General features: G+C 40.1%; 1 protein-coding gene across 1 annotated transcript in view; it reads right to left on the bottom strand.

The window, feature by feature from the left end:
* The window catches only part of poc1b (POC1 centriolar protein B), a 44,003-nt gene that overhangs the window by 19,395 nt on the left and 4,878 nt on the right, over positions 1 to 19,730 (bottom strand). The window contains exons 7-10 of the mRNA XM_061076895.1: positions 19,370 to 19,503; positions 19,142 to 19,210; positions 18,081 to 18,233; positions 17,184 to 17,261 (exon numbers count right to left, since the gene is read on the bottom strand). Of these exons, the coding sequence (XP_060932878.1) occupies positions 17,184 to 17,261; positions 18,081 to 18,233; positions 19,142 to 19,210; positions 19,370 to 19,503 (434 nt within the window). The remainder of the gene's footprint in view (positions 1 to 17,183; positions 17,262 to 18,080; positions 18,234 to 19,141; positions 19,211 to 19,369; positions 19,504 to 19,730) is intronic.

Genomic DNA, 19,730 nt, shown 5'->3' with positions numbered 1-19,730 from the left:
AATATTTTGTGCACTCGGGTAGAAACCTTTGGTAAATCAGGCCCTCTGTGCCAAAAAAACAAGAGATTACCAATTTAATTTTGGTAAGCTAATAATTCCAAATGGCAAAAGCCATATTCGGCCCATTTCTTCAAGCAAAAACATTGCCACCATCCAGACTGACACTAAGGAACAGACAATGTACGCAGATATCCCTCAAACCTTCCAATGAAGTTATGAATAAATCGGTCAAAAGCAGAGGCAATGCCAGGGTTGTATAGATGATTGCATACATGAGCTCGGAGCTAAGCAGAGCTGGAAAGGGGTTGTGGAGGTGAGAGCTTCTGAGGAAGAAAAATCTACTTTGTTAGAATGTCTGTGGATGTGACAAGATTAGCTGGCACAGAAGGTGCTTATTTGGTAACTCCTGTGACTTCCCTGTGCTCATCCGCCTCCTCTATCTTCAAAGCCAGGTTTTTATGTAGGCGTTTTGTCTAAACAGCAGCACAGAAGGTTTCATCAGATTCTGTGTATATTGCTAAAATATCGTGGCCACTTGTGCTTTCAAGGTGGGATTAAAACCTTCCAGACTTCCACTTTAATTATCTAATAAGGATATAAGTGTAGATACTAGAGTTCGACCAATACAGCTTTTTTGTGGGCCGACGCCAATACCAATATTTGGAAGGAAAGAAAATGATCAACAAACAAATGTTTAAAAATTGGACATGATTCCTAAGATGTCGTTATCAAATCCTTATTGTAAAGAAATGTAAGTGAGGTGTGATATTTTGCAGTTGAACTTTATAAATAACTATAAATAAAAATAAACTATATATATATAAATATATATATAAATATTCATGTTTTAAATATATAAAACATGAATGAACAATGTTTTTTTTAACATCAAATTTAAACATGACAGCACATAATTTCAGCATTGTTTATTCTGTAAAATAAAAGTTTTCATATCGGTGACTATCACCAAATAATATGCTAGTCATTAACTGAACACGATAAGTGTACAGTTGAAACTACAAGACTGAGACGTGGTAAAGTTATAATCAACTAAGTAATTTTCTTCTAAAGAAGCTTTATGATTAAATAGCTGCACAATCAGCAAGTCTGCAGCTCTGGACTGAGGGGTTTTCAGGATGTGACCTACTTTACCACACAAAAATGCATGTGAACTCTCAGTGGGCGTGAGACTAGAGTAGATTCATTCATTTGCACATATTGACATACCATCAGATGTTTAAGTATGACCCTGGTTCTGCATCCTGTCCCTCAAGAGAGAAATGAAAAGACATAAGACAATGTGCATCCGAGCACAGGCTGAAAAAACTATTTCACACATAACAGGTGGGGCTCAAAGACAGTATTGCCAATACTGAGTAGTCTGTGATATATTGTATTCATTTGTTATTCAAGAAGGGAGAAGGAGTGCGACGGCTCTATAGAGGACTTTGCAGATGTAGGAAAGGTCCTACTGGGCGAACTTCTTGAGACCCAATGGAAACATTAGCAAAACAAGGAAAACATTTCAAACTGTGGAGCCATTCTTCTCATTTTCATTGCACCACCTCCACAAGGGCCAGGGGTTAATGTCAAACAAGCCAAACCTTCAAGCCCACTCTGTCCTGAGGCGGGTGGGTCAACAGACTGTGCAAGTGTTTCCTCCTGGGCACTTCAACATCTGATGCTATTGTGCTCTGCAGTGAGTGGCAGGAACAGAATATATGTGGTCTATTATCCAGAATGAAAAGTTCAACTTTTATGAGACCATAGAATGTATAAGGAAGGGTTGTAAAGGGAAGAGTGGTGTTAGGAGCAGAAGATGAAGACAAGGAAAAAAGAATATATGATGTATGTAGTGTAGGAGTGGCAGTCACTGGTTACTGGTTTGGGAAGCAATACTGTAACCAGAAAGGCACCTGTTGTTCAGTGTGCCACTGTCAAAGTAGAGTTAAGTAAAACATTCAAATCATTACTCCTTATTCTATTCTGGATGCATCCCACAGAAAGAGGCAATCAATTAAAAACACTCTAGAAAGGTGTGTGGAAAACTTTCACTTATCTTTTTGTGTTGTCCCAAAATGTTTGTTTCCGACTCGTTTTAAATTTGACTGCTAGATTATGTTAGTGTGAGAGTGTGAATAGAAGAAACAGATGAAGAGAGCAGAATCGTGTGTATATACATGATGCAGAGACACAGAACTTTGCAATTAGCTTGCATTTTTCTCTCGGGTTGAACATTTTTTTGGTTAATTACACCGGGACATTTGCACCGTCTAGAGCAAACTTAAGTTAAGCTGCAACATTTGTAGAATCAGCATTCTTGCTCAGTCTCAACACTACTTCTCCTGCTGCACCAAAAAAGTTGATAAAAATGGATGTCTTCATGCAAATAATATAGCAGTACAGAATGTTTAGGGAGTGTGAAACTGCCACTATCACCATCAACTCTTTACTGAGCAGAAACTAAATGCCAACCCAAAGATTCTCTTTAAAGTATTTAATAGTAATTTAAAGTAATTAGATTCCAGACGCTTGATTAAACCGATCCATGTCAAATTAGAGGACATCACTGGGTCAGTTGTTAACCATACTTCTTGTAAATTGCCCTCAAATGAGCCTTCTAAACATAAGTCCTGTTGTGTGTTACAAGATTACTGTTGATTTCTTAAGAAGGGCCGTGGCTGTCAGTTCAAACCGATACCTTTAAAGTGCTGCAACTGATTCATTAGAGCAGCAAGGGGACTTTTTAAGAATATCTAACTGTAGAGAGGGAAATAAATGGGTGACTTCCTTTCATTATACTCATAAGTGCTCAAATAAAGCTGGTCACAAGGGGACTTGTGGAAGAGATGGCATGTGGACATGTTCTCAAGGAGAAATATAGTAGTGCCGAGTAAGGAAATGTTGATGACTTCTATACATATAATAGCTCTTTTTAATACAGCATTCTGTCCGGTTATTCATAATTCAATGTTAAGATGAACTGAAGGAATATAGGGTTCTTTAAACACTTTATTGATGGCTACAAATAAGATGAAAAACAGAAGTCTGTGGCCCTTACAGAGCTGTATTAAACACAGACCAAATAATATGATCAGCTAGCGTACGTGGCTGTCACTAACCGACCTGCTGGCCAGTGTTCACCCTCACCCTGCCCCTGCTCTCACTGCACATGAAGCAGAGATGATCCAAAACTTGGATGAGTGACAGAGAGGTTAGACGGCCGACATTCTGACTGAAAGTGTCACAGAAATCCTCTGCTTTGCTTCAAATAACCAAATGAAGGATAAACTATAAATGTACAAAAAGTAGAGCACAAAAAAACCTCTTTATCTGTGAATAATCACTGCTTCTACAGAGCACTAAATGCAAGAAGGCCAGCGAAATAAATTCTAAATCTACAATTTCAAAGCTCGTGGCTCTCACAGGAAACTGCAAACCAGGCAGGTGTCCATAAGAGAGATCGGATTGGGCTGCATTGCCACACAAATGCCTGCTAATCAGCTTTAGCACTTAAGCTAATACCAGAAGGACTGCAAAGCACCTGTGGGAAACTCATTTGCCATTCACAATATCCCCTCTGCTAATTGCTAATTGTCTGGTTGTAAGACAATGCAAACTCAGGCCAGCACTGATCCCCCCCTCACAGACTGTGTTAGTGACCAAACCTTTGCCAAATTCACACATGTGCCGGGCTCATGGCCACTGCAAAACACTTAAGCGTCTTTAACCAACAATCTTAAATCTGAACCTTGACAAACAATCCCAAAAAAACAATATTAATGCAACACAAAGATTTAGTACTCAGGATCTAACAATATGAAAGCTGTTTGTATGGAGACCATAATTCCATTTTTGGCATTAAAACTGCATTCCCTGGCTGTTTGTATCTGATTAAGGTAAGACCCAGTAAAAGATCAGAAACTTATCAGCAAAGTCTGAAAACAAAGGGCAAACAAATCTGTGTGCACAGTGCCTACTGTGTTCCAACCCTGAACAATTTCATGAATTTAAAAAGGAACTTAAGCTGACTAATGGGCTATTAAATATTTAGAAGGTCAACTCAGATTTACATAGGTACCGTAGCTGGAACTTTCAGTGTTTTACCAAGTGTTTTACCAAAAGTAACTGGGAATATGTGTTAACATGGATCTGACTGGACAACGAGAGGGAGTGTCCAGCAGCAAAATGCACATGTTTATTGTTGAGTCAACTATGCATTTTGATAGAGTATTCTGCAGCAAAAGAAATTAGGATTTTGCATGTTTGTAAATTACAATATATGATCCTTTGGGGGGACTGGAGTTCTACTTGTTCCCTTTGCTAAAAGATTATTTTCTTCACTGCAGGGCTCCAGACTAACTTTTTGGCTTAGGAGCACTGTGCTCCTAACCCAGAAAAATTGGGAGCACCAGCAAAAATCTAGGCGCACCACTATAAAACGTTGGCCAAACCAAGTAATACTACTATTGATCAATGTTAACAACCTGGAATAACATGTTTGAACAGATTATAAAAGGTAAGGCATGACCTTGCTTAGATAAAGGCCTACATTGATAGGTGGAAAATAATTGCACGGTATTTTAGGTGGTTTAGATGGTAGGGGAAGTAGGACAAATCACACCATTTGTTTTAACCAAATTCTTTATTACTCAGACTGCTCTTGTACCTGCAGTCAACTGTTGAAAAATAAATAACAAGAATATTACAACATTAAGAAACCATGGTGACACTCACAGATCAGGATTGATTTTGACATTAATAGCTATAAATATAATCAGTTTTACGGTCATGATCAGTAGAACAACATATTACTATCTCCTACATGTGCCATAGTGTTACAACACTATATATATAATGTCCTTTCTTAATAACTTAACATCATACATAAGAATGGCCTCACAGATCAGGATTAATTTTGACATTAATAGCTAAAAATATAATCAGTTTTACAGTCATGATCAGTAGAACAACATATTACTATCTACTACATGTGCCAAAGTGTTACAACACTATATATATAACGTCCTTTAAGTTTCTTACTTACTCAACATCATACATGTACATAAGAAAAAACAACAACGTTAACAGTCAGCTCATTAGACAGGGCAGGGACGGCTGAACTCCGGTCTCCTGGCTCTACGGCCGGCTCTGATCCACTTCCTTACAGAAGGAAGTGGATCAAAGTCCTCCAGTCAAGGACCATCCGCAGAGATGCGGATTAAATCCTCCACGGTGCCCACACCCATGCTGGCTCTAGTGGAGCTCTTGATTCGTCTCTGAGCGGAGAAGCCCCTCTCACACTGCGCCGATGAAATTGGCAGCACCAGCATGATGCTTACAAGGTGTAAGATGTTGCGTAAGAAGGTGCGCTGCTAGCGCTGCCAGCGATAGCGCTTCCGGGTTCTGTGTAAGCGGGCGAGTGACAGCAACTATCATTCTATCGCTTGTGTCAGAGTAGTTTATTTGATCGCTTGTTTCTGTCAGGGGACTAGTTTTCGCCAGCGGGGCGTGGATCTTATTATTTCTAGCGCTCATACAAGCTTATGACTTGGTTCTGCAGCCCATTATCTAGGCGCACACCTGAAATTTTTGCTTATATTTATAGGCGCACGCGTGCGACCGTGATTTCAAATCAAGTCCCACGGCCAAAATTCCAGTCGCATATGCGACCAGATCAGTCGCAGTCACGAGCCCTGTCACTGGTTGTCTGTCTCAACCAATTTTCTTTCACTTTCTTTTACAATGCAAGATCTTGATGAAGAAAATCAGGCACATATGAAGACTACTAGTATCTATGAACAGGTGAAACTGTAAGCAGTTTGTAGTACATATAGTGAATGTATTATGATCTCAGTACATGTATAAGCCATGCAGTGATAAAGAGCTCTGTCTGCCCTTCCACTTTTACTATGCAACTGGAGACTGTTCCTTTAAATTGTATTTTAAAATCAAATATTCTCACAGGGACACACCACATAAAATGGAAAAAAATGGAAATATATGTATGGAGAGGATTTGAGACCATCTGAAAGTTTGCTGACTGCTAATCCTGAAACCAAAAACTGAGGGCCAGTAACTGCCGAAACAGAAGTGTCATTGTAATACTATATTTGTGAAATGGACATGGCACATCGACACTAAAAATGAAGGAATAAGGTAAATCACGAGCAGATAGAGTAGAGATACGAGGAGAGCAGATTCAATTTGGAAAAGACAGAGGAAGAGAGTGGATACATCAAACAATAAAAGTCCATTAAAACCATCCATCAGTGGGGCTGTGGTCAGAGGTGGGAGATCCAGTTATCTCTCTCCGGGGAGCAGAGAGATGAATGACTTCCTAACAGGTGGACTATGAGCTTAACGGGAGGGGGTGGTAGCGAGGGGAGGTGAGCTTTAACCTGGAACCAAGGCAGTATTAGGTTACAGCTTCAGCGCCGGAACGAAACCGTGACCCTGTGGCTTTCTCAGCTCGAGGAAATGGATTTGTTTTCCTCGCTCTTTCCAAGTAATCCTCCCTTTACAGTTATACTCTATATCTGAGTGTGACGCCACAAGTATAAGCGATTGACATATATACAGACAGAGACACATACACATCTGCACAAAGATGACACATGTATACAACATTTTACAGCCACACAGAAACTGAAGTGCTCAAACACATGGTTCCTGATGGAAAAAGAAAAAATATAGCTAGATAGACTAAGTGTACCCAGCCAAAGCAGTATAATCTACCTAAGAAGTGTTCCACAAACAGCATGAACACTGATTAGGAGAACAAATTAACAGTTCTATACTCCCAAAGAAAATGAATACGTTCAACCCACCACCCAGCTAAAAATAGCATTAAAAAGTCCATTCCTAAAAGTACTGAAAGTCCCTTGAAAGTCCAGTCCAGTCTTGGCTAACCTAAGCCCCAATCACTTAAGGTCTGCATGTACATGCTGCTCAGTGGGAGGTAAAAAAGAAAACGCATGCATTTTTTAGAAAAATCAATAATTTGTTTGTCTTCACCGAGCAGGACAGAAATAAGCTGGGCCTGCAGCAGAGCCAAGAGGCGTCTGATCTTCCTACGCAGTTCATCGGGGCACCTCCTCTCTGCCTCCGCTCAGGAAGAAAATAGTATCATATATTAAGGTAGCCTTTCTTCACATAGTGTCTCCCTCAGACTGGCTTAGCTGTTGTTGTCCACCAGTTTCAGACAAACATTAAATACACAACACTTATTTGGCCTTAATGTTCAGCCTGTCAACCTTTGAAAAACTCAACAACATTTCAGTTGTAGACTATCTATCATTGAATGTCAATTACTTTGTATATAACTATTTTAAACATAAAGTAACCTACAGCTTTTAATATGAGTCTTTTGCCAAAATAATAGAACAATAAAAATGACAATAAAAAATTGCATCTTTTAGTTTAAATATGAAGTTCAGGCAAATAAAGCCGAGCCAACATGAAAGGGCATTCATATTTTTGTTCTAGTGTTGAGTATGAATCGTGTTTATTTCAGCAGAAGATTAATATTACAAATTTTTAATTCTTTTGTTTTCAGTTTCCTTCACTGGATTTTTTGGGGGAGAAAAATCTCCAAACTCAAAGACCAATCCCCCCATTAGATCATAGATTCAACTCACAACCTAGGAATTATAAAAAAAAACATGAGCTGACCACAAGGCACGGTACCACAAATGTTTCTGGTTGTCTTTTCTCTACCTCCTCTTGGCACGAACTAACGAGAACAAAGTCAAATGTCTGCTCGTCTTTATCTCATTTGAGTTCTGTTCTCATCTTGCATCCTAGCTACCCCCCTTTTCTCCAGGCAGGGATAATGGCAAGCAGGGTGGAAAACACAACACATTTGCCTTTCAGGTGTCCCTGGTACCTGGAATAGACCCGCATAGCTATTTTTAGTCTCCAGCATGGACAGAATGTCAGCAGGTTCCCAGGAGAAACCCCTGAGGATGCATTCTGTACCCTTGAGACGGCACATTCAGAACTGAGGGGAGGTCAGACGGGGATAGATGCTCTTCCTGAGGGAAGCCCTCACAGTGACAGGAAGGGAAACAAACAACTCAGAAATAAAATCATATGATGGGAAAAGGAAGGAGTGAAGAAAATATTAAATTATGTGATTGCGGAATCCCATATAATCCCATTAATTCTAATCAATACACCGGCACTGGGTATTTAACCAAATACTTTCTGATACTTACATTACTTTACGTTCATCAACCTAAATTTGTTCTCTATTTAACTTTCAAAAACTGTGTCATAAAAGATGGCAAAAGATTCATCCAGTCATGTGTCTCACCTCTACTCCGCATATTCATTCAGAATAAATCAAGTATGAAAAAAAAGGCCGTTGATGATACTTTAAAACACGACAGACGCAAAAATGAAAAAAAGAAATAAAGCAGTGTCAAGACACTGACGAAGATGTCAAGAGATTTTGTGGTAACAAAGGAGTCAGGTGCTGTGAACGTGATCACATGATCTCTGTCTGCAGGCTGCTCCACCTCTCTCCTGAATAATCCAAAAGATTTGATGCTGTTGTTAACGAGTCTGTCCAAGAAAACATAACGTTGTGCATGTGTGAAAGGCAAACTACCGGTAAACTCCATAGCCAATTCTCTGGATTTTACCTGTAGGTCATGTCTGAATATGGCCTGACATGCCCTGCGTGTAAAGTACGGAGAATTGGGTCCTGAGTTTACCATTTACCCTCTTTACTTTGAGGAATGAGATCAAAAACAGTTTCAGAAACAAAGTACCAACCCTATATTTCTAGCCTGCTCTGCAAAAAAATTTCCCCAAAAACATCCAAGAGCATAAAATAAATATTCTCTTGATGAGCAGAGTGTTGGCATGGGCCTGAGGTAAGCACCTGCTTCCTGTGAGTGAGTGTTGCGTAAGGTTGAGATAAAGAGACACCAGTTAGACAAGGAGAGAAAGGAGAGAGACAGGAAGGGTGAGGGGGGGCAGCCGGGAATCTGAAGAGAGAATCCTCCTGAATTAGTAATAAGGCTTGCCCTCCTCTTCTATTTTTGATGAGGAAGATCAAGTTTTTGGACACTTGCATGCCAGCGAGCGCCAAGGAGACTGAAGCTGCTGGGGGGAATCTCGCAGCAAAACACAGCTCTACAGAACATGTGCGGTGTCTGGAGACTGGTTTCCACTTTGACTCTGCTGTCACTGGGGCCATCGGGTGGTCAGGAGGCGTTGTGTAATGTTTCCGTTACACAACGTCTTATCAGAAAGTGCATTTAGGCCTTTTTTCAAATTAAAAGAAGAAAGACACAAGCCTGATTTACTTCATACTTTTACTTTGGTTTCCTAACATGGGCTTGATTCTAAGTGTGCAGCACTATGACTGATTGTTTTACATTAAATGAAGTCATTTGGTTTGGTGTTTTTATCAAAGTAATATCAAGATCATGCACATTATAATTGTCATATCAGGTATGCCTGCACGTTTATGTTTATCAGATTCGGCCTGTGGGAGAGTTTGTGAGTGACAGAAGTGACAGTCAGTGTTGTAGTATAAAGTATGAATGAATGTGCATAGGACTAAGTGTGCAAGAGCGTGTTTTCCTGACTGTACCAGAGTGTGGTGTTTCCGTTCCGGCATACATGTGAGGGTGTTATGCAGCCGCTGGGTGCCTGTGTCCTGATGGAAAGTGACCCCCCCCCCCCACCCCCCCGGAGCTGTTACTATCTTTAGCTCATTTCCGTCGCGTCTTGTCACTCATGTTCTCCTCTACAGCACTTAAATCTGGCATCTAACCCTCCAGGCCATCCAATATCCTGTACTTCCCTTGCACAGGAAGCTCGAGAGGGGTGGTGGCGGGGCCATCTGTGTAAATGTAGACACATACACACAGTGCAATACCACAAACATGCGTGGCCTTAACATATTCAGTTGATGGATGCCCCTGAACAGAAGCATTAAAAATGATGGCAAAAAAAATGTATTTTGCTGAGGTGGTCAACCCCTCAGGTCCCTACAGTCGACATGTGGATATCGCAGATTTCTGCTCTTTTCCCCATTGAGAAGTTGACCCACGACCTCAATCACAAATCAGTCAGGTTTTGGAAGATCTGGGAACCGGTGCATTCATTCTTACAAAAGCCATAACTCATATTCTTTTTCTGGAAGGGGAGGACTAACTGCTCTTTTATTTTATTTGTTTCATTCTTTTTATTTTATATACGCTATTCCCTTGTCTATCTCCTGTCATCCTGCTGATTGTGTATGTATGTATGTTTTCGTATACACGGATGTATGTGTGTATATATGTATGTGTGTATATATATATATATATATATATGTGTATATGTATATATGTATGGGTATGTGTATGTGTGTATATAAATATATGTATATATGTGTGTAAGGATATATACTGCAGTGCTCATTGTTAGTTTGGGGTGGGATTTTTGTTGTTGTTCTGTTTGTTTTGTTGTCTGTTCTGTTTTTCTAATGTTTGTTCTATAAAATGGTTAAAAACCAATAAAAAGAATATTAAAAAAAAAAAAAAAAAAAAAATGATGGCAGGTCCGACACACAAAGGATTATAGAATCATTCACAGAGGATGAAGGACATACACCTACATAAAGTAAACACAAGCACACACAAGCGCGCACACGCACACGCACGCGCACGCGCACGCACACACACACACACACACACACACACACACACACACACACACACACACACACACACACACACACACACACACACACACACACACACACACACACACACACACACACGTCGGTACAGGACACCTTGTCTGGTCCAACTGGCGTCACAGCTCACGTCTGCAGGGACACGAGAGATGGCGCAAGAAACCAAATCTAACCTTCTGCAATCTAATCACCTCTTAAACACACACAGAATTATTTTGAAACACTGCTTTAACCTTTACCCTTCACACTTTATAGCTAACCTTATCCTAATTTTGTCTCAAAACCTGTGTTTAACTTAAACTGATGCACAACAAACCTAACTTCAACACAACAAGCTCTCCTTTGGAGGATTTCTATGAATACAAGTGGACCCTTAGGTCCTCATAAAGACAGTTACACCATACACACGCACACGTTATAACTTTCCGCTTTCTTCCCTGGCCTCATTTCACGCTTGCCACTATGCATGTGTTTCACAGCTGACTTGATATCTGTTCAGTGCAATGGACTTGACACCGTCTGTGTTGTTGCATACTTTCTGCTGCCATTCATCTAGAGAAGCAACTCACACAAACAACAGACTGTACAACGATTTGAGAGACAACAAAACTCACACGGCTAGCGTCAAATAATTGCATTTATCTTTTACATGTTAAAGACAGATACATTTTCAGTTGTGCCCAAATTCATCCCAAACAGTGAATTGAGACAAATGTGTGTGACTATGAGGCAAACTAGAATGTCCGTCAGTAGAGTTCATACCTTCACCAAGCCAAACACTCCCCCTATGGAACGGATTTATCAAGATCTATTAATTATTCTCTGTGAAATTAAGGAATATGTTGAAAAATGCCCTCAAATGACTGCAACGTTAGAGAATGTCACAAAACATATTTAATGGTATCTTCTTCGGATCATATTCAAGACTTTCACAAGGTTTCATTGAAATGCAGACGAATATATAACCTCCTTGGTGGAGGTAATAATGAATTTTTATTATTATTAATATTATTATTCAGGGCATAATGCTGAATCCACATAAACAGAAGAGCAGTACTACTCCAAACACATTGTAGACTGTTAATAAGGGATGTCAATTTACTTAAAAAATACAAATTTACTTTAATATTAGTTTAATCACATTTTATGTAGCTCATTCCCATTAAACTTTCTGAACCCCCATAAATGAAATTACATTTAGATGAAAAAGTATCCAACCAGAGGAAACTATTCAGGTGGCAGCTGGAGCCTGTGGAGCCCTGTGATTAAAACAAACCTCATTTTGCTCCAGTGCAATCTGATAGGATCACTGACCTGTCGGGCTCCCTGAAACCTAATTTTGAGCCAATATCATGAAGATCAGAACGAAATGTGACTTGTGTCATAATGCAACGATTAAAACTAAAATACATATATATCTTTTTTGTTTGTTTGTGTATGTGCTTAAAGACGGATCTGTTATCCAGAGTGGATCCAAAGTCGGGGAAGAAAGGGTTTAGTGCCGGCAGGACACTGGAATAAATGCGATATGTCATTTTATGGCGACTGGTGTGTCTCTCACAGCTCTGCAATGTCAATGGGGAGCAAGGGCACCACCCTGAGCCTCTGTCTGCTCTACCATGACGTAATGTTTGCTGCTAACTCGCCATTCAGAAATACTGAGTCCTGCTGGTGTTGCTAGCTCTCTGCAGAGATTAATGGCTAATACCAGAAGAAAGACAGAAAGGGGTCAAACAAACTTCCTGAACACCTGATGTGTTGTATTTGCTTTCACTGTGTTTTCTCCAAGTTTGCATGATTAAAATCAAAGCATATTGATTTGGTTGTTTATATATTAGTAATATTATTATTAGGGCTGTCAGTTTAACGCGTTATTAACGGCGTTAACGCAAACCCATTTTAACGCCGTCAATTTTTTTAACTCGAGTTAAAGCAGAGCTGCAGCTGCAGCTTCAGTATCTGTGTTCGCCTCCAGTCTGACCTGCTCTCGCTTTTTGTTTTAATATTTCGCCACCTAAAATATATATTTTAAAGCTATTGTAGCGTCCCACAGGACACGGAACTTCTTCGTGGTTTAGAAACTGGTATTTTCCTCTACACGAACATGTGCACCTCTCGCTGTTACTCCGTCTCTCGCAGACATCAACACTTCACTTCCTCATTGATCCCCGATCCCCCCATCCTATTGGTTAAAACAGTCACATGTCCCACCCAGACCCCTTCATGACCGTCAGACATCAGAGCGCTCCTTCAACAGTGTTTTACTGAGCATACGTCAAAACCAAACATAAACATAAACCCAGTCCGTTACACTATTAGGCTGCAGCTATATGTTTTTATTTATTTAAAAATAGGGTACTTCTTATTTCATACATTTTCCACAAATAAGGGGAGGACTCAAATAGCCCTACAAAGTTGTGTGTTTCATTTATTTCAAAGTAGGCCGACACCTGCCTGTGTATTTTGTTTGTTTGTTATTTGTTGCTTGTCTGTTTGAGTAGCTAGCTTAAAGCAAAGAAGTAGTAGGCTTACCTTTTATTGGTAACCTAACTGTTATGGTTCATTGTTTCTGAAATAAGAGGACTGACTGCTATGTTCACAGCAAACTTGAAAAAAAGAAAATATTAAGCCATGGTTTAACTGCACTATAGGGAGAGTCCTTGTTTACCTGAAATGTGCACTTTATAATTTTATTTTGTACCGCCCTGTTTGGCAATGTTGTTTTTCAATAATATAAAACATTTGCATAAAGCAAGCCAATCCACTTTTCCATGTTGATAAGAGCATTAAAACGAAAGTAAAATTATGGAAAAATAATAAATGAAGGAACATTCAGAATAGATACAAATTTGCGATTAATTGCGATTAATCGCGAGTTAACTATGACAAAATGCGATTAATCACGATTAAATATTTTAATCGTTTGACAGCTCTAATTATTATTAGCTGATTTCTTTACATTATTAAAATACAACATTGTGAATAGATACGTTTAATACTGCTGAAGTAAAAAAGTAAAGTAGAAAAAAGTGATAAAAGGGGCATTGCCCTAGATTAAGGACACAAAGGTGCAGCGGGACCTCGAGTGCAGGGGCCTCCCCATCATACCACCCACGTATCCACCTCAGGTCATTCGCGTCTCCCATAACATCTCTAAGTTTGTCTGTCAGGCTCTCCTACTCCTTCTCTCTCTGTTTCCGCCCACGCTTGGACCCATTAGGGCGATGAAGGGGAAACACAGGCAAAGGGCGGAAGGGAAGGCACTCTGAGGACATCAACAACAGTGGAAGGAGGAGGAAATGACCGGAAGGGAAGAGGAGAGGATGAGAAGAGGAAGAGGAGAAGGAAGCAGAGAGGAGAGGTTCCCTGTGATGGAAATCGGGTGATGATAACTGACAGGACGAGTAGCACTGGGGGCTCCCTGCTCTGAACCAATCTAACCAGGAATGACCCTCTCTCACACACACACACACAGTGACTCATGGACACACATAAACAGACTGTAAACGCACACAGACTAATACATATGACTTTGTAAATTCACATAACCCCTGACACATGCACAACTCACTCACTCGTCCATAGAGAGTAAATATATATGGGAGATGTTACGTTTTTTTAATCTTGTATAATCAGCTTTCTTAAAGACACAGGTCCGAACAACGTGCTTTTGAGGTATGGGAGGTGTGCTCATCAGCTCCTCTGCAACCTACGTCTACTCATAAAAACCCTGCATATGCCTGCGGAGATGTTTACGTACATCTTCAGAGGAGGCACAACTATAGTTAACCACACACACATCTAAGAACAGACACACACACACATCCATAGACACAGCTTACAGGAGGCAAGGGGAAGGGCTGGGTGTGCATGAATGAGTCTGTGTGTGCATGCTTTACATTTTAACATCAACATGCTCATATTATCATATTAGCCAATGCACTCACACATTGGCTGATGTAGCTGATGCACTAAGAGTGAGTAAGCATGTACAGGAACCAACGTTTGTCTTTCTATTTGTGGAGAGGATGAAATTGATGTACAAGTATTAACTGTGTGTTACTCCAGAGTGCAGCGAGCTAGTCAGGCAGGCCGAACTTCAGCAAGTCTATTATTAGAGCTGCAGCTACGGCTGCTGCTGTGGCTGCTGCTCTCCTTGGTTTGGGCCCCCGGGGGGGCCTGGGTACTGGCACGTGGATTCCTGCAATCTCCCGCATCTCTCTGATCTCTATTCCTCCCTAGCTTTATCTCTCTCTCTCTCTTTCTCACGGGCCTTTCCATTCAGGCACGCTTGGGCGATTCATACAGGGAGCAACGACGAGCTCCGTTAGCAACCCCACGAAGGAAGGAGAACAATAAATAGAGAGAACAAGGGAGAGATGGAGCAAAATCTGAGCGAGAGCTTGCTTTTGACTACAAAGCGATCTTAAGTAAAAAAAATACCCAAATTAAGTTTTCCATACGGTAAAGAAAGAGGGGTTTTCACATATAATACATATGGGTTCTGCAGGTTTCAACAAGACTTTTTATGACCATAATGATTACAATTTAAGACCTTTGTCAAGTACGACAAGTATGTAGTAATATTGGAGAATAACTTACACTTCCCCTGAGGATGAATCAGTTATCAGTTGGTCTTGTTTGTGGTTTTATTGCAGCTTCAATATCATTAGGAAATAACTGAAACACCAGGAGACAAACTATTCACACCATCGAAACATTTCTCTTAGTGTACCCTAAGTACACCCATGTGTGTAGGGTGTGGACATAAAATACAAACATTACTATGAATCATTAATCATTAAGTGCATAAAGCAGAGAAGGCCATACAGCACATAGACATGAGTATTCTATTTCTTATCATGAAGTATTTTGTGATCCCCTGCTTTAACATTTAATGTCCTGATGTTCTTGTTTACAACAGTAGAGGGCGATAATTAATTATAAAGTCTGTGGAGACAGGCTCCTGATTCCACTCCAACTACTCATGGACCACACCAGGGAACAGCAGCATGTGATGGGACATTTCTAAGATGCCAGAGAAGAAATGATATTTCATGCCACTGAAATTCCCTTGTACAAATACACAACAAACTCTGGTGTAGTTTACAGCGCTCTTGAGTCCTTTACATAGCTGTGGCTGAGCGATTAGAACACACAACCTTGTTTCCAAACCAGTCACCCTCACATATAAACCCACTTGAAAATTCTATGCAACATCTCTCAGTAAGTTCATGAACTTCTGTGAGAGCATGTTTTTTTCCCAATACTAAGTGAATCTGTTCATTAAGACCCACCTAAATCAATCGTATGTTTCGACCTGGTTATCCAAGATCTGCATTAGTGCAGTAAGCGGATAGCACTAATTCACATCCAGGATTTTCCTCTGCAACATAATGCAAACTCACTATTCAAGTTCAAGACCTGGTCACGTCCCAGAGCAACAATAAAGGACCCCAGAGAGGAACCATTAGGAAAACACAGAGTGGCATTACGAGTTTGCTGGGTCAAGACAATTACAAGTTGGTGAACAGTAATAGAGAAAATTCCCAAAATTAATTTGATAAAATTTAATTTATATAAAATCTTCTCTGCTAATAAACCAGGTAGGATAAGTTTCCTAACTTCACTCTGCACCATTTTTTATCATAAAAGCTCTATACAAAACGTCCAGCACACAAACAATTAAAGTGACAGTATATTGTAAAACTGTTTGACTTAATGACAAGGAATAATTCTGAAGTAGCTCTGGAGCATTAACACAGGACAAGAGAACAGGCAGGATTAGAACGGGCACTGTGCTAGTCATGTGAGTTTGTTGTTCCCTGAGGCAGCTTTCAGAGCTGCAGCAAGATGGTCTGACATAAGACTGACCTGTGGCCTGCACTGCCACCTGGTGGTCATATGAGCCTTTCACCAAATAAACACAACGTTTCTGTAAACATTAATTTAAAAAGGTACAAAAGACTCATTTTCACAGACATAACATTTTCATTTCATTTAATTTCACCTAAAAGTGGACACTTTGATGACACCACAGCAGCAGTATGGAGGCATGTTTTGGTTTTTCTGTTGTTTTATTACCTCTGACGAAGGACTCACCATTGACTTGAGTTGTATTGGACTCTAACAAAGTTTACCCCTTGAGAGTCCAGAAGTCGTTTGTGGACACTTCACCCACCCACCCCATCGGCATATGGTGAGTGGATAATGAGTGAATTTTCATCTTTGGATGAACTATCCCTTTAACTGTTCTATGTTACATATTGTGTAACTGCTGTAAGATCTCCAAGTCATTTTTCCTCTTAACATGTGTTTACCCTCAAGAAACCACATTTCTGTTGCCATTTGCTCTATGCAATCAAACATTTGTGATAATAAATATTTTCCCCCAAGTACCCTGAATAAATATCCAAAGTATGATTAGGAATTTGGCTTGTCTTCTTGAAACTGTGTAAGTGCAGATTTAGTAATGCAATCTTACCATGGTGCTGGGAACAGCATGGCCCAACTCTATGACATGCGGGTCAGCTGACCGTGTGTCTGCCACTGTTTGACTGATCTGTGGAGATAAAGAAATGTCACAGCTTCTCCACTTTTAACCATCAGAGAACAGCTCTTTCTTTCTCTTCGACACAATACTCTGAAAACAGATGATATGAGAGGAATGTCAAATGAATACCAGATCCGGTTACTTTTACCAGATGCTTTCTATCTGTACAGTAGAAGGATGAATAGGTTAAGAGCTTTAAAGGAGACATATGATTTATAGGTTTTCATAGGATTTTCTTTACTCTCATGTCTTATATAGGTTAAGTTAAAAAGCACAGCTGTAGGTGCTGAAAACCTCATCAGTTGTCCAGCTGATGAATTTGCATTATCATGATGTCATGTGACATTACAGTGTCCTTCATTTGCCGAATACAAACGCCTAGTGGCTAGTCTTGGAAGGCTCCTCTACAAAGCTAGGTAGAGCGATAGCCGAGTCCGACATTTCCTACTTGGCCAATCACAACAGTGTGATTTTGGGCATGCTGGCCAACTCATAGCTCATCCTTCCAACAAGTTTCATGCTAATTTGTCCAGTAGTTTTGGGGTAATCTTACTCAAAATCAAACAAACCAACTCACAAACCAACCAAATCTGTGTATCATTCATTCTTTTCATATTCAATTAGAAAACCAAAATCTGAAAATGTATAAACAAGTCATTATTTCGTTATTCATTTATGAATAACGAAATAATGACGAATAACGAATGATACACGGATTCAACCAACCAAGCAACAAATGGACAGGGGTGAAAACATAACCTCCTTGGCGGAGGTAACAAGACACTATGAATATGAATTAAATGTGATGTTTAGTCAAATTGAACTGACCTGAATGGCTGTGGACTGTGGGTGATGAAGGTGGGGTACTCTGGGGTGAATGTCGGTGATGTGGGGTGGGGGATCAGGGGTGGACCTCTGGCTGTGTTGTTGCAGGACCTCCTGGTAGGATTTGGTGTCAAAGTTTGTCCTCCACAACAGCACCTGCGAAACCAAGGGAGTAGCACAACTAACATGACCCACGTTCTCTACATTTTCCAATTAAGAAAATAAAAGGATTACACAGAGTAAGTTTTCATGGACACCAATAGTCTATTATTAACCTGATTAAGTCAGTAGTGTGAATAAGACACTGCCATGTAAACAGCATTTCCTGACTACCCTCACCTGAATAAGGACATACTCTCTTCAATAAATCATTATCAAAGTGAGACATGTGGAGTTTTCTGATCTTAGCCACATTATGTTGACCTGTAAACAACCTAATTGTATTATAACGTCCTATTGGAGTTTTCACAGCATTTTGCAACATCGACATACAGCTACAACTACCGACAAAATGGAAAAATGTATAGGAGTTGTAGCTTTTGCAATAATAAAACACCAAAAGGGTGCATACGGTATCATACCTTAAAGTATTTCACATTGGGGATTTTAAAACTGGGGGAAGAACATTGGATGTAAGGAAATAGCGGACCTATTGACGTGAGTCATAATCAGACTATGCCCTGTAACAATTATAATGACAGGAATTCACTTAGCAACACCGGTAAACACCATAATGGAAATAATGTCTTATTTTAAATTAGATTAGACAAAAGTCTGAATGTTGGTGTCCATGTAAATTGTCTGTATCTATAGAGCTTTTATAGTCTTGATGACCACTCAAAGTGCTTACAGTACAGTTTTGCAATTCACCCATACAGTTGGGCAGAACATTTTTTTATGAGGAGCCATTCGGGGTTCAGTATCCTGCACAAGGAAACGTGATGGGGAAGACTAGGATCGAACAGCCGACCTACTGGTGGTAGGATGACTCCGAACTCACCAAAGTTACAAGCTATTGAGTAGATAGGATACACAGGGTCATTACTGCATCATGAAACACCAACCTGACTATCAGCTCCCCCTGAAGCAAACTGATTTCCAGTCCTGGAAAAGGCGACTGTGGTCACAGCGCCCTGCAAAACACAATGTTGGTGATTAACAAAACTTACTAAGACGAAGAGCATCAAGGACTATTTCAGAGAAAATATTGGAACAGCAGCTCAGACTGCCTGAACTGTCTGATAATGTCTGACTGGTGTTTGTGGGTGAACTGAGCTGTGCTGCAGCGCCACCTTGTGTCCATGCAGGGTGTAGATGAGGCGTCCCTCCAGCAGGTCCAGAATCTTGACCGTGCCGTCAGTGGAACCGCTGATCAGGTAATTGTTGGATGGGTGGAAGGAAAAACTGTTGATTCCTGCACTGTGGACTGATCCGAACGGGAACATACAAAGATTAGCCACACACAAAAACTAGCAATACACAAAAGTGATATAATAAGTAATTTACTCTGAAAGAAGATATATTAGAAATACTGAGTCTGAATGCTCAGAATGATAATAAATGAAATAATTCCTCAGCTGACAAACTGGAAATACAATCAGTCAGGATCTTCTGCATTATCTAACTATTTGAAAGAATATTTTAGATAATGAC

This window comes from Limanda limanda, chromosome 8 (genome assembly GCF_963576545.1).
Source record: "Limanda limanda chromosome 8, fLimLim1.1, whole genome shotgun sequence".
Lineage (NCBI taxonomy): Eukaryota > Metazoa > Chordata > Actinopteri > Pleuronectiformes > Pleuronectidae > Limanda > Limanda limanda.
The sequence above is the reverse complement of the archived record's forward strand: the minus strand, read 5'-3'. Positions and strand labels throughout refer to the sequence as shown.